The sequence below is a fragment of the Panthera leo genome, chromosome E3 (genome assembly GCF_018350215.1).
Source record: "Panthera leo isolate Ple1 chromosome E3, P.leo_Ple1_pat1.1, whole genome shotgun sequence".
NCBI classification, from domain to species: domain Eukaryota; kingdom Metazoa; phylum Chordata; class Mammalia; order Carnivora; family Felidae; genus Panthera; species Panthera leo.
This window is the reverse complement of record NC_056694.1, coordinates 23,806,424-23,819,326: the sequence shown is the minus strand read 5'-3', so window position 1 is coordinate 23,819,326 and position 12,903 is coordinate 23,806,424. Positions and strand designations below refer to the sequence as shown.

General features: G+C 49.2%; 1 protein-coding gene across 1 annotated transcript in view; it reads left to right on the top strand.

Moving 5' to 3' along the window:
• The window catches only part of EEF2K (eukaryotic elongation factor 2 kinase), a 47,810-nt gene that overhangs the window by 28,815 nt on the left and 6,092 nt on the right, over positions 1-12,903 (top strand). The window contains exons 11-15 of the mRNA XM_042921791.1: positions 1,939-2,016; positions 2,849-2,911; positions 4,260-4,394; positions 4,548-4,736; positions 9,080-9,204. Of these exons, the coding sequence (XP_042777725.1) occupies positions 1,939-2,016; positions 2,849-2,911; positions 4,260-4,394; positions 4,548-4,736; positions 9,080-9,204 (590 nt within the window). The remainder of the gene's footprint in view (positions 1-1,938; positions 2,017-2,848; positions 2,912-4,259; positions 4,395-4,547; positions 4,737-9,079; positions 9,205-12,903) is intronic.

The following is a 12,903-nucleotide window of genomic DNA, read 5'->3' as shown; positions in this document are numbered from 1 at the left end:
TGGTAGCAGAAGAGGGAATCCAAATTAGCAACAATGCAACCTTCTGATAAATGCTGAGCAAGCTCAGCCCTGGTGTGGTTTGGCCACATGCGTGTGGACAGCTGTCCTGGGGGGAGGGAGCTGTCCTGGGTTTCAGACGAGTGACTTATAGCACAATCCAGCGTGATGCCCTCAGGTTGGATAAACAGGACCGGTTTCCAACAGCTTCTGGGTGACTCTGCAGAAGCTGAAGGCACTGCATTTGCATTCAGGCAGACATATTACAGTGTCAAAGTAAAAACTCACAGGAATTTTAAAAGCAGACTTTGAGACGTGTCACCTGTGCCCAGACCTCAGGTGCACTTTAACTCGCACCCTGGGATTGCTCCAAAGGTTAAAGTTCATTCTTGACTGCTTTTCAGAGTTTTTGAGTGGAAGGAAAAAAATAAGCATAAGACTGTTTCAAGAGTTTGATAGACACTCTATGCCTCAACAACCCGTGAGGTAGATATTATTTTTGATTCCATTTATAATAGATTTCATTCTGGAATTAGAATGCATTTTAGAATTTCAAGGCGCCTGGGTGGCTCTGTCGGTTAAGCATCCAACTTTGGCTCAGGTCACGATCTTGCGTTTTGTGAGTTCAAGCCCCGCGTCGGACTCTGTGCTGACCGCTCAGAGCCTGGAGCCTGCTTCGGATTCTGTGTCTCCCTCTCTCTGTGCCCCTCCCCTGCTCACTCTCTGTCTCTCAAAAATAAATTAAAAAAAAATAATAGAAACTTAAAAAATAAAATAAAATAAAAGATCCAGGCACACCTGGGTGGCTCAGTCCATTGAGGGTCTGACTCTTGATTTTGGCTCAGGTCATGATCCCAGGGTTGTGGGATCAAAGCCCCGTGTGGCGCTCTGCACTGAGTGTGAAGCCTGCTTAAGGTTCTCTTTCTCTCCCCATCTGCCCCTCTCCCCAACTCTCTCTCTTTCTAAAATTAAATTTTTAAATGAAAAAAAATTAAAAGATCTGAAATAACTAAGACCTAATGTTAAGAGCAGACAAAGCCAGGTGACAGGTGCATAGGAGTTCATTTTATTATTCTCTGTTCTTAGAGGTATGTTTGAAATACTAATTAGTAGAACAAAGAAAGAAACAAAAGTGTGAGCCGAATAGTGATGCAGGTGACATGCAGAGATGTCCAGAACTGAACACGGGTAGACAAATGACTGAAGTTAGAGATTCCGAATTGTCCAGAAGAATAAAAAATGTGCCCCAGTTTTGGCAGAGGGCTCCATTGTAGTAAATACTGCACTCAGTGCTACATTTGTGTCCATGGGTCATACGTCATAAACCAGCCTTTGTTTTTCTGCCTGTGAGCCCCTCTTTTTAAAAAAAAAAATTTTTTTTAATGTCTATCTATTTTTGAGACAGAGACAGAGCATGATCAGGGGAGGGTCAGAGAAAGAGAGACAGAATCTGAAGCAGGCTCCAGGCTCCAAGCTATCAGCACAGAGCCCGATGTGGGGCTCGAACTCACAGACCATGAGATCATGACCTGAGCCAAGGCCGGACACTCAACCGACTGAGCCACCCAGGCGCCCTGAGCCCCTCTTAATAATAGATTGGTCTTCCTGTGGTCCATACTCTCAGTGAGTAACACCTCACTTCTTGCTCATAGCCCTTCATTGTAGGCCCTATCATGAATCCTCATGGCTAAGGAAATCGCTGTCCAGGGTCCCAGCTGGCAAGTCACAAAGCTCAGACTTGAGCCCAGGCAGTCTGGCTTCAGAGCCCAAGGTCTTTGCCACTACTTTGTACTATTTCCTTGTCACCCAATCAGCAATACGGAGGGAAGGGGATGTTACTTGAAGTGATAGGACAAAGGAGAGATAGCAAATGTCTGAGTGTCCAGAAGTAACCACCACTCAGAGGACCACTGAGACCCTAGGGCCATCTTCTCTCCACAGGACTCTGAGAACAGTGGGGACAGCGGATACCCCAGTGAGAAGCGGGGTGAGCTGGATGACCCAGAGCCCCGAGAACATGTAAGGAATTCCCCCCAGGGAAATGAGACCAGAGTGTTCTGTTGCCTCATTGTCCAGGGGGACGGAAGGGTGGGGAGGAATGTGAGTGCGTTGTGAGAACATAATAGGTAAATTGATACCCAAGATCATTTCAGATAAAAATAAAGGCAGGGCAGAAGATAAAACAGGGTTACGGGGACCAGAAAGTTTAGTAAAGGGACTAGTATGGGCGATTACATAAGACTGAAAATGGCAGACAACTCTTCTGAGGAAACTGGAATCTAGGGTGCTGGGTAATAGGCTGGAAAGGTGTGGGCAGAAGGATGCCGTTCAATGCGTGGTGTTCTGGCCATCCTGGGGAGTGCACTGGAGGACACTGGTGCGGGTGGCTCAGGCAGTGTCTGCCACTTAGAGGTTTTCCCATGTGCCAGAGTTGAATCTGAGCATCCAAACCAGTCTTGCTGAGAGCCCTTTGGTCTCAGCTTTGTTACTGCGAGTAAAGACCTATTATGGGAGCTTTGGTAAGGGGAAGGAGGTTTTCTTGGTACTTACCTGCCACGATCCTGTGCCTTTGAGTCATTTCCATCTGTGCACACAGGGAGGGTGAGAGGAAGGCTGTGGGCACACCAGCACATTGGTCCTGCCTGTTACCCAGCATTCTCTCTTCTTGGCACATGAGTTCCAGCTGCCCCTCCTAGAGGCCAGGCCTGTCCCTTGGGAGCAGGGTCTCCTGGAGGGGGCTGAGCCTGTCCCCTAGGAGGAGAGTCCCCTGGAAGAGGGTCCCCTGGGGAGGAGGGCAGGACCAGTTCTTGGGAACTGCTCTTTGGCTCACTCTACCCTTCACCTCCCTCAGGGCCACTCAAACGGTAACCGGAGGTACGAGTCTGACGAAGACAGCCTGGGCAGCTCCGGACGGGTAATGCTCCCTGAGGCAGCCTTGTCGTGACCATGTGCTTGCCTTTTCCAGCCCCTGTTTCTCCTCCCTGGTGTCACTGCTGCCTGCCCAGGCGCCTCACACATCAGCTAAAGGAAGATTGTGCAAAGGAGCCAGTCCCCTTGGCAAATACTTTTGAGCCCCTGGACTGGGCGGGACACTGGGGGATCTGCGGAGAGGCATAGACACAAGTAGGATAGCCCATCCTGGAGGGGGGGCTATAAGGGCCACAGCTCACATGGTAAAGTAATGCCTGTGTATAAGTGCCTCAGAGAATTCATTCATTTACTTATCAACCACCCAGCGAGACAGGCTAATGTTATTCATCCCCATTTTACATATGAGAGAACGGGGCTCTTAAGCAGCTTTCCCCAGGTCACTGGCAAGCGTTTCTAACAAGCATCTTAGAAGCTCATTATCATCAGGCAGATGTGGGAAGACCAATCCTCGGGCACCCTTCCCTAGCTGAACCAGAAACACATGTTGAACCTCTCACCCTCTAGTCTTTGTGAGTCTCCCACTTGCCAGGTCCTTCCTCCTACTGTGGTCACATCTCCTCAAAGCCCATCTGCAACCCCAGACTGGCCCCCTGTGGCACCTCCTGCGGGAGCCTTTCCCAGTTGCCCCAGCAGGCTTGACTCTTGCTCCGTCCAGAACACAGAGCATTTACCACGCGGTGTTTACCGATGGTGCAAGGTCTCAACACAGTGTAGAGCAGGGTTGTTTAACCGTGGTGCCATTGACATTCTGACATTCTGGGCTGGGCCCTTCTTTGTCGTGGGGGGTGCCTTGTGCATTGCAGGATGCTTAGCGCACATATATGCACGCAGCTGCCTGGCTCGGTCCTGCAGGGACCTTTGGAAGAGGGTGTCTGTAGCTGGAACATGATGTGTTTTCCAAACCTATTCCCCGAAGCTTCCTGTGGATGCACAGAGGAAAGCGAAGTGGATTTGCTGCAGGGTCTCAAGTCAGACTTTTCTGGCCCATCATGTGGGTCACTGGCCAAGGAGGCAGCTTACGGTCCAACCTTCCCAACCAAACCCTGCTTGATAAACGAGTGGGAAACACTTTGAACTGCTGCAGTCCATTCCACTGGCCTTTGTATCCCGGTGCTATAATATTCCCTCAGCGCCCGTAAATTGGCAGGATTTGAGGGATTAGAAATGGAGCTGTGTTTGTCCAAGAAAATTTGATACCTTAAGGGTTCGCCCCCTGCATCTTGCCAGCCAGGCTCACGCGGTAGGAGCAACTGACGGCTGGTGGTGGGGCCTGCGTCCCCAGCCCCTCATTCCCTGGCCTGTAAACTTCCGTGCCCGGTTCCCTCTTTCAGGTGTGCGTGGACAAGTGGAATCTCCTCAACCCCTCCCGCCTCCACCTGCCCAGACCTTCCGCCGTGGCCCTGGAAGTGCAAAGGCTTAACGCTCTGGACCTTGAAAAAAAAATCGGGAAGTCCATTCTGGGGAAGGTACGGTGATGCCCGCTTCAGAGCCCTTTGTCCGCTGACCCAGAGCCCAGCTCACGCCTCTGCTCCGCTAATCGCTTCCTCCCGCAGGCTGGCTGGGCGGCCCTGGGTGCTTCTGCCCAGGCAGCTGGGCCAACAGCCAAGTCTGTGTGGTAGGTCCATCTGGCCATGGTGCGCTACCACGAGGGCGGGCGCTTCTGCGAGAAGGACGAGGACTGGGACCGCGAGTCGGCCGTCTTCCATCTGGAGCACGCGGCCGACCTGGGCGAGCTGGAGGCCATCGTGGCCCTGGGGCTCATGTGCTCACAGCTGCCCCACCACATCCTGGCCGACGTCTCTCTGAAGGTGAGGGGCGGCAGGGACCTAGTCATGGGTGGGAGGGGGTGCTCAGTCATCGTCCTCTCCATCCTGCAGGTTTGTGCATGCCCCGGAAACTTCTGAGCCCCAGTGTGGGGCCAGGCACTTGCAGGTTAGCTGAAACTGGTAGGACTGGGATGTGCCACTGGGGAACGAGTGCAAGGTGACAGTCATGATTCCAGGCAATTATGACATGGCATGATGGGAGAAACAGAAAGTAGTGGTGGAAGCAGATGGGAAGGGCCCTGAGTGGGTTTCACGGGGTCGGTGAAACACCTAATGGTGGGTTCCATCTGTATCCTTGGTGGTGAGAACAGAGCCCGATGCCCAGTACATATTCAGTGTACATTTGTGGGACGGATGAATGAGGTGACCTCTGAGTTAGGCCTAAAAGCTGAGCGGGAGTGAGCCAGGCAGAGTGTGGGAGGTGAGCTGTCCAGGCAGAGGGGGCAGAGGTGCCAGGATGGTCAGAACTGGAACTTCATTCATTTGCCACTGATGTGAGCAACTTCTTTGCTGAATCAGATAATGGTTTTAACTACTGAAACACAGGGGCACCTGGGTGGTTTAGTTAGTTGGTTAAACATCCAACTCTTGGTTTCAGCTCAGGTCATGATCTCATGGTTCATGGATTCAAGCCCCACATGGGGCTCTGCACTGACAGCGTGGAGTCTGCTTGGGATTCTCTCTCTCTCTCTCTCTCTCTCTCTCTCCCTCTCCCTCTCCCTCTCCCTCTCCCTCTCCCTCTCCCTCTCCCTCTCTCCCCCTCTCCCTCCCTCCCCCTCTCCCTCCCTCCCCCTCTCCCTCCCTCCCTCTCTCCCTCCCTCTCTCCCTCTCTCCCTCTCTCCCTCTCTCCCTCTCTCCCTCTCCCCCTCTCCCTCCCTCCCTCTCTCCCTCTCCCTCCCTCCCTCTCTCTGCCCCTCTCCTGCACACTCTCTCTCAAAATAAACTTAAAATACTGAAAAATGTTTCTTCAATTTCCTGTGCTAGTCACAATGTCATGTTTACAGACGTGACACACTTGTAAGTTTAATCTGCATTATGAATGTTTTCTCCGTCCCTTGCTTTCCATCAAGACCATCGAAAAGAACAATCAAAGTCTGATCTGTAGGTGGGCGCCTGCCTGGCTCAGTCAGAAGAGCATGAGACTCTTGATTTCAGGGTCATGAGTTCAAGCCCTGTACTGGGCATTCAAAGCCCCATGTTGAGCGTAGAGCCTACTTAAAAAAAACAAAAAAGAGGGGTGCCTGGGTGGCTCAGTCAGTTGAGCATCCAACTTCTGCTCAGGTCATGATCTCATAGTTGGTGAGTTCAAGCCCCACATCAGGCTCTGTGCTGACAGCTTGGAGCTTGGAGCTTGGAGCCTGCTTCAGATTCTGTGTCTCCCTCTCTCTCTCACGCTCTGTCTCTGTCTCTCAAGAACTAAATAAACATTAAAACAAAAAAAAAATTTTTTTTTTTAAAAAGCTCTCTGATCTGTACTATTTTCCACTTTCTTTGATGTAAATGTGACTAGGGTGCCATTTTCAAGGCCCCAATACATCATCACTGAATCTGGATTTGGAAAGAAATGTACAGTATTTCTGTTGTACAGATTCAAGAGACCAGTGGTTCTCAACCAGTCATTCTGCTGTTCCTTCTCCAGGGGACCCTTGACAATGCCTGGAGACACTTTTGGTAGTCAAAATATTGGGGTTGCAACTGGCATCTAGTACATAGAGGCCAGGGATGCTGTTCACCATCCTACCATACACAGGACAGCCCCCACAGCAGAGAACTATTTGGTCCAAAATGTCACTAGTGCGAGGTTGAGAAACCCAGAAATAGACATAAATAATCTGAAGAATATGGACAACAGTACATCATAGTTAAAATAAGTAGAAAGTCATGAGTTAAAAAAAAAAAAGTCATGAGTTTTGAGTATTTGTTGCCTTTGTTTTTAATATAATTCATTTAATTGGAAGTTTATGTAATTTTTAATAATGACTGTGTTGTACAGTTGGCTTGCAAAATCCCCGATAATTTCATGGTCAGTTCTCCTGAGCCCAGAGAGCCGGCGCCAGCATACTGCTGCCTTTGGCCTGTTCCCCCAGCATCTGCCACAGAGCCTGGCACTCTGTGTCCAGAGAGGACACTCAGAAGGATTTGAGGCCTGAATAAAGTAATCCCAGAGCCCGGCATGAGTGGTGAGGGACCAGGACTGGGGGGAGATCTTCTTGTGACCTCAGGCTGTTTACACAAACCACACTCTTGGCAGCTTTGTAAAGGGATTTACAAGCCATTTCAGATTCCTCTCTCACCTGTAAGCCTCTCAAAGGCCTTTCTCCGGAGGATAGACTCTGGCAGCTTTCCCTAGCAGGAGTGTGGGTGGACGGTTAGGACAGGGCAGGCAGGGAGGAAGTAAGCTGTGTCCCAGCAGGCTTATGGCTTAGCAAAAGAAATGATGGGTGTGTACCCTGAGAAGCCGCTATGTGCCCTAGAAACCCCATCACCCCCTTTCTCCACTGCCCCCTCCTTTGGGACTTTTGTTTGTTTTCTTACTAACACATGCATGAATTTAGCACCTGCTTTTTGAGAGTCTCCAACACTCTGGGCACCGTCCTAGGTTCCTGCTCTCATGGAGTAAACTTTTCAAATGGAGAAGGATATAGTACAGATCATAATTAACAAAAATCTTTCCAACAGAATTAAAAATAACTAGCCTTTATTGAGCACCTCCCATGCCAGGCATTGTTCTATTGTGCTGAGGAGAAGATACCAGACAAGGTGATTGAGAGTGACCGGAGGGGCTTCTTGTATTAGGACACAGTTCTGGCTCCAGGGGAGGCTGAAAAACGTAGCCTGTAGCTAGTCAGCCACGTGGCGCCCAAAATATGGTGGAGGACAATGGATATGGAGACAGCTGGTGGTCCCTGCCACGCTTTTTTTGTTTTGTTTTTTATTTATTTTGAAAGAGAGAGAGCGTGAGCAGGGGAGGGGCAGAGAGAGAAAGAAAGAATCCCAAACAGGGATTTGTCAGTGCAGAGCCCGTGGTGGGGCTTGATCACAAGAACCCTGAGATCATGACCTGAGCCAAGATCAAGAGGCAGATGCTTGAACAACTGAGCCCCCGAGGTGCCCTCCCCTCCCATACTTCTTGAAGCCTGGTGGTTGAGAAGGGCTGATGTGAGGGTTTTGGCTTTGTCTCTGAGTGGGGATAAGAAGCCATGGGCAGCTTTGATAAAGTAATGTGACCTGACCTGGTCTTTAAAAGCATCCTTCCGGCTGCTGCTATGGGATGGATGTTGGGGGAGCAGAATGGAAGCAGGTGGTGCACTGTCGGTGGGAATGAGAAATGGTGCAGCCACTGTAGCCCCTCCAAAGGCTAAGTAGGAGTTACATGTGACTCGCAATTCCGCTCCTAGCTATCTACCCAAAAGAATAAAAACACACATCCATGTGGAAACTTGTAACAGATGTTCATAGCAGCATTATTCATTATTCAGCCAAAAGGTGGAAACAACCCAAACATCCACCAACTGATGAATAAAATGTGATCTGTCCATACGATGGAATATTATTTGCCATAAAAAGAACAAAGCACCAATCTATTAAAACCTTTATGTGAAGTTAAGCGAGTCACAGTAGACCACGTACTGTACGATTGCATTTATACAAAGTGTCCAGAATAGAGAAATCTCTAGAGACAGAGGGTAGGCTCGTGGTTACTTAGGGCTGGGTGGGATGGGGCAACTGGGACGTGACAGTGAAAGGGTATGGCATTTTGGTTTCTTTTTGGGCTGATGAAAATATTCTGAAATTGATAATGGGATGGTTGCACGTTCTGTGAATGTACTAAAACCCACTGAATTGAGTGCTTTACATGGATGAATTGTATGGCATGTGAAGTATACCTCAATAAAGCTGTTAAAAACTTTTTAAATAAAAAGAAAAGTTTAAAAAAACTTTTTAAAAATAAAAACTTTTAAAAAATGTTTATTTATTACTTTTGAGAGAGAGAGAGAGAGAGAGTGAGCAGGGGAGGGGCAGAGAGAGAGGGAGAGACAAAATCCCAAGCAGACACCATGCGCTGTCAGTGCAAAGCCTGATGCGAGGCTTGACCACAAACCATGACCTGAGCCGAAATCAGGAGTCGGGATGCTTAACTGACTTAGCTACCCAGGCGCCCCAGAATAAAACCTTTTTAAATAATGGAAGCAAGGAGCCCTATTGGAGGCAAGAGATGATGTGGCTGGCTGGAGGAATCAGAGCAGTGAGCAAGAGTGGGCTAAGCTTCCATTCCTCCCTGCCTCATTTCCGTTTCTCTCCCCCTCTTTGGTCTGTATTGACAGGAAACAGAAGAGAATAGAACTAAAGGATTCGATTACTTACTGAAGGCAGCTGAAGCTGGCGACAGACAGTCCATGATCCTGGTGGCTCGGGCTTTTGACACTGGCCAGAACCTCAGCCCAGACAGGTACCGTGGCTGTAGCTCAAGCGGAGCTGGTGGGAACCTGGGCCACAGGCGGGGACTTCCCCCTCGGTATCAGCACAGACCCAGGTTCCAGGCTCAGCTCCCCCGGTCCCAGTCCCCTACTGTGGACAAGTTATTTCACTTGTGGACAAGTGATCTCAGTGTCTTCATTGTGTGAAATGGGGATAATTATATAACCTGCATTCCAGGGTGGTTATGTGAGGGTTCATTGACATGATGCCTGTAATCCTCCCCGAGCCTGGCAGATAAAGCAGGGACATCCCAGACATTCTGCCAAGAGATTTGCTTTAGGTCCAGAGTGGTTGTCCCTAGATGTTAGGATTATGGGTGACTTTAGTTTCCTCTTTCTACTTGTATTTTTGTGATGTTATTTTTCACTTCTGAGAGGGAGAGCAGGGAAGGAAGCAAGATCCCATGGAGATTCAGGCCTGGTGTGAGTTTCCAGAGTGGCTCTGAGTCTCCTGAAGGCTCCCCCGCTGCAGGTGCCAGCACTTTCCCAGCTGTCCCTCCGGCTGTGGTGCCAAGACTGGTTTCTTCAGCGGAGGGCAGGAGGCGTGGCCCCGCTTCATCTCCTCTCCTTGGCTTAGCCAGTGGGAAGTCCCAGAAGTCCCAACGGTGGAGATCCTTTGAAGGAATTCAACTCGTAATGCGACCCCTTGCTCAGCCTCTGGCTCCCACTGGATCTCAGCTGTTCCTGCTGCCCTCAGGGGCCCGTGGCTTTCTAGATGGGAACAGGGTGGGCACTATGATTATCTAAACCTGCAGGGTTGGAGCAGCCTGGAAGTTTCTTCCTCTTTGGGTCGAGGTCTCATCTTTTCTCCCTGGGTTTAAGGAAGGTCAGGACTGTGGCTGCATCGTATCAAGCTCTCGGTGTCTAAAATGTCTCCATTTGTGGCATCTCACCTCTACTACATATCATGCGTCCACAATTTTATCAGATACCTAGTGTGACAATCACGTCCCCTTCTTTTTCGACTGCACCTTCGTATCTGTGATTTTGAGAGATCTGAGATCTGTGATCTCACTGAGAACAAGAACTGGGGGTCTCCTGCATCTCTATAATCCCAGCGCTTAGCGCAAGGCCTGGCTTACTAGTTGTTTGAATAAACGAACCCACACTTCTCTCGGACACAGACAGGAGGTGTTTTTAGCCCCATTGTACAGATGAGTAAACTGTAGTTCTGAGAAGTGAAGGAACTTGGCCAAGGTCAGGTAGCTAGTAAGTGGCAGAGCCAAATCTTAGGTCTTGTCCCCTCTCCTCCAATGTACTGTGTACTGGCTTGCTTCTCAGATTCAGAACTATACTGGCATAGAGAGAGGTGGAAGGAAGGAAGGAAGGAAGGAAGGAAGGAAGGAAGGAAGGAAGGAAGGAAGGAAGGAAAGAAAGAAAGAAAAGAGGGAGGAAGAAGCAAAGGGAGGGAGGAAGGAAGGAAGAAAGAGAAAGAGAAAAAGAAAGAAAGAAAGAAAAAAGAAGGAAGGAAGGGAAGGAAGGAAGGAAAGAAGGAGAAAGAAAGAAAGAAAGAAAGAAAGAAAGAAAGAAAGAGGGGAGGGGAGACAAAGAAAAAGGCAAAGACAAGACATGCTTATGTCAGGTCAAATGCCAATGTATATGGTGCCCATTGATTGCATGGTGGGAGGGGGCTGGAGCTGGGGATTGAATATTTGTATCTGAGGTCCTTAAGAAATCTTTGTGTGTTTTCTCTTCATGCCTTTTATTTACTTTTTATCTGAGATGGCAGTTGTTTTGATTTGTAAGAATTTAAAACACTTTTTTTTCATGTTTATGAATTTTTGAGGGACAGAGACAGAGCGGGAGTGGGGGAGGGGCAGAGAGACAAGGAGACACAGAATTCGAAACAGACTCCATCCAGGCTCTGAACTGTCGACACAGAGCCCGACACGGGGCTCAAACTCACGAGGTGTGAGATTGTGACCTGAGCCGAAGTCAGACACTTAACCAACTGAGCCACCCAGGTGTCCCTGATTTGTAAGAATTTTTTAACATTAAGGCTATCGACTCTGAGGCATATACTTCTTTTTTAAAAAATTATTTTTGAAGATGGCTGTCATCAGCGTGAGGGAGGGGGGTGGCACATGTTCCACACAGTGTGACCATTGTTACTGGGTTTGGGGCAACTGGTTTTTAATATTTATGTAGTTAAATCTGTCAACATTTGCTTTTATAGCTTCTGCCATAGTCATTTTCTTATTCTTCTTCCTCATTCCAAGCAGTTCCAGCCTCTTCCATTCACAGACTATTAATTAAGGGCCAGCTCTGGGTAAGGCAGGGCCCCATATAGGCCCACATTTACATGTAAGGGGTTTCAACTTTCTCAGAAGTTACCATTTATTTTTTTTTTTAATGTTTGTTTATTTTGAGTGGGAGAGAGAGAGCTCACACAAGAGAGTGTGAGTGGAGGAGGGGTGGAGAGAGGGAGAGAGAGAGAATCCCACGCAGGCTCCATGCTATCAGTGCAGAGCCCAACACAGGACTCAAACTCAGGAACTGTGAGATTATGACCTGACCCGAAATCAAGAGTCAGACACTTAACCGATTGAGCCACCCAGGCACCCCAGAAGTTGCCAGACACTTAACCGATTGAGCCACCCAGGCACCCCAGAAGTTGCCATTTAATATGGGAAGGAAAATCATTGGCGATTCCAAGGCAAGGTGGGCACCCTAATCTCGGGTGTAGGGTGTGGTGGGAGGCGGGCAAGGAGAGATTAGGCCTGTCCTCCTCTTTCCTGTTTTTTTTTTTTTTAATTTTTTTTTTCAACTTTTTGGGACAGAGAGAGAGAGACAGAGCATGAACGGGGGAGGGGCAGAGAGAGAGAGGGAGACACAGAATCGGAAACAGGCTCCAGGCTCCGAGCCATCAGCCCAGAGCCTGACGCGGGGCTCGAACTCACGGACCGCGAGATCGTGACCTGGCTGAAGTCGGACGCTTAACCGACTGCGCCACCCAGGCGCCCCGTCCTCTTTCCTGTTTAATGCTTTTGGGGCAGTTCTGCTTTGCCGTTCTGGACCAGGGAGGGTCAAAGCTGAGAAGGGTGAGATGATGTAGTTTAGTGGCCTCAGTCCACTGTTCAAACCCTAGTTTGTCAGGTCACCAAGAATTTTCAAATGATTTCCCCTTTTTATGAAATAAAATAGAATCAATGTTATCTCCTGAACGCCATCCTAGCCAGCCACTTGTTTACGTTTATTCATCCAACAGACATTTAGGAAGGCTGAGCTATTTGCCAAGCCCTGGGAATGCCGCAGAGGACACAACAAAGTCCCTGCCTTCTTGGAGCTTGTGTTTTAGCCAAGGGAAGCCATAATAAGCAACTGAATAAGTCAACAGGAGAATTATGGGATTATATGATCGAGGTCATCGTAGGAAATAGAGTGTTTGGGATGGTGTCTCCCAAGAGGTGACGTTGGGTGGATGAGGAGCCAGGCATGGAAAGACTTGAAGAAAGAGCGCTCAAGCGGAGGGAGCAGCGGGGGCAGAGGCCAAACAGCAGACAGAGTCTGGCACGTTCTGGGAAGAGAAAGTGGCTCAGCCAGTCTGGCGTGGGGGAGGTTAATGGGCTCTAAGATAGGGGTGGAGCTAGGTCGGGTAGGGCCTCAGAGGAGAGGCCAGCCAGTCATTGGAGCTGTTATTCCTGGCACATTTCACGAGACCCATAGACTTT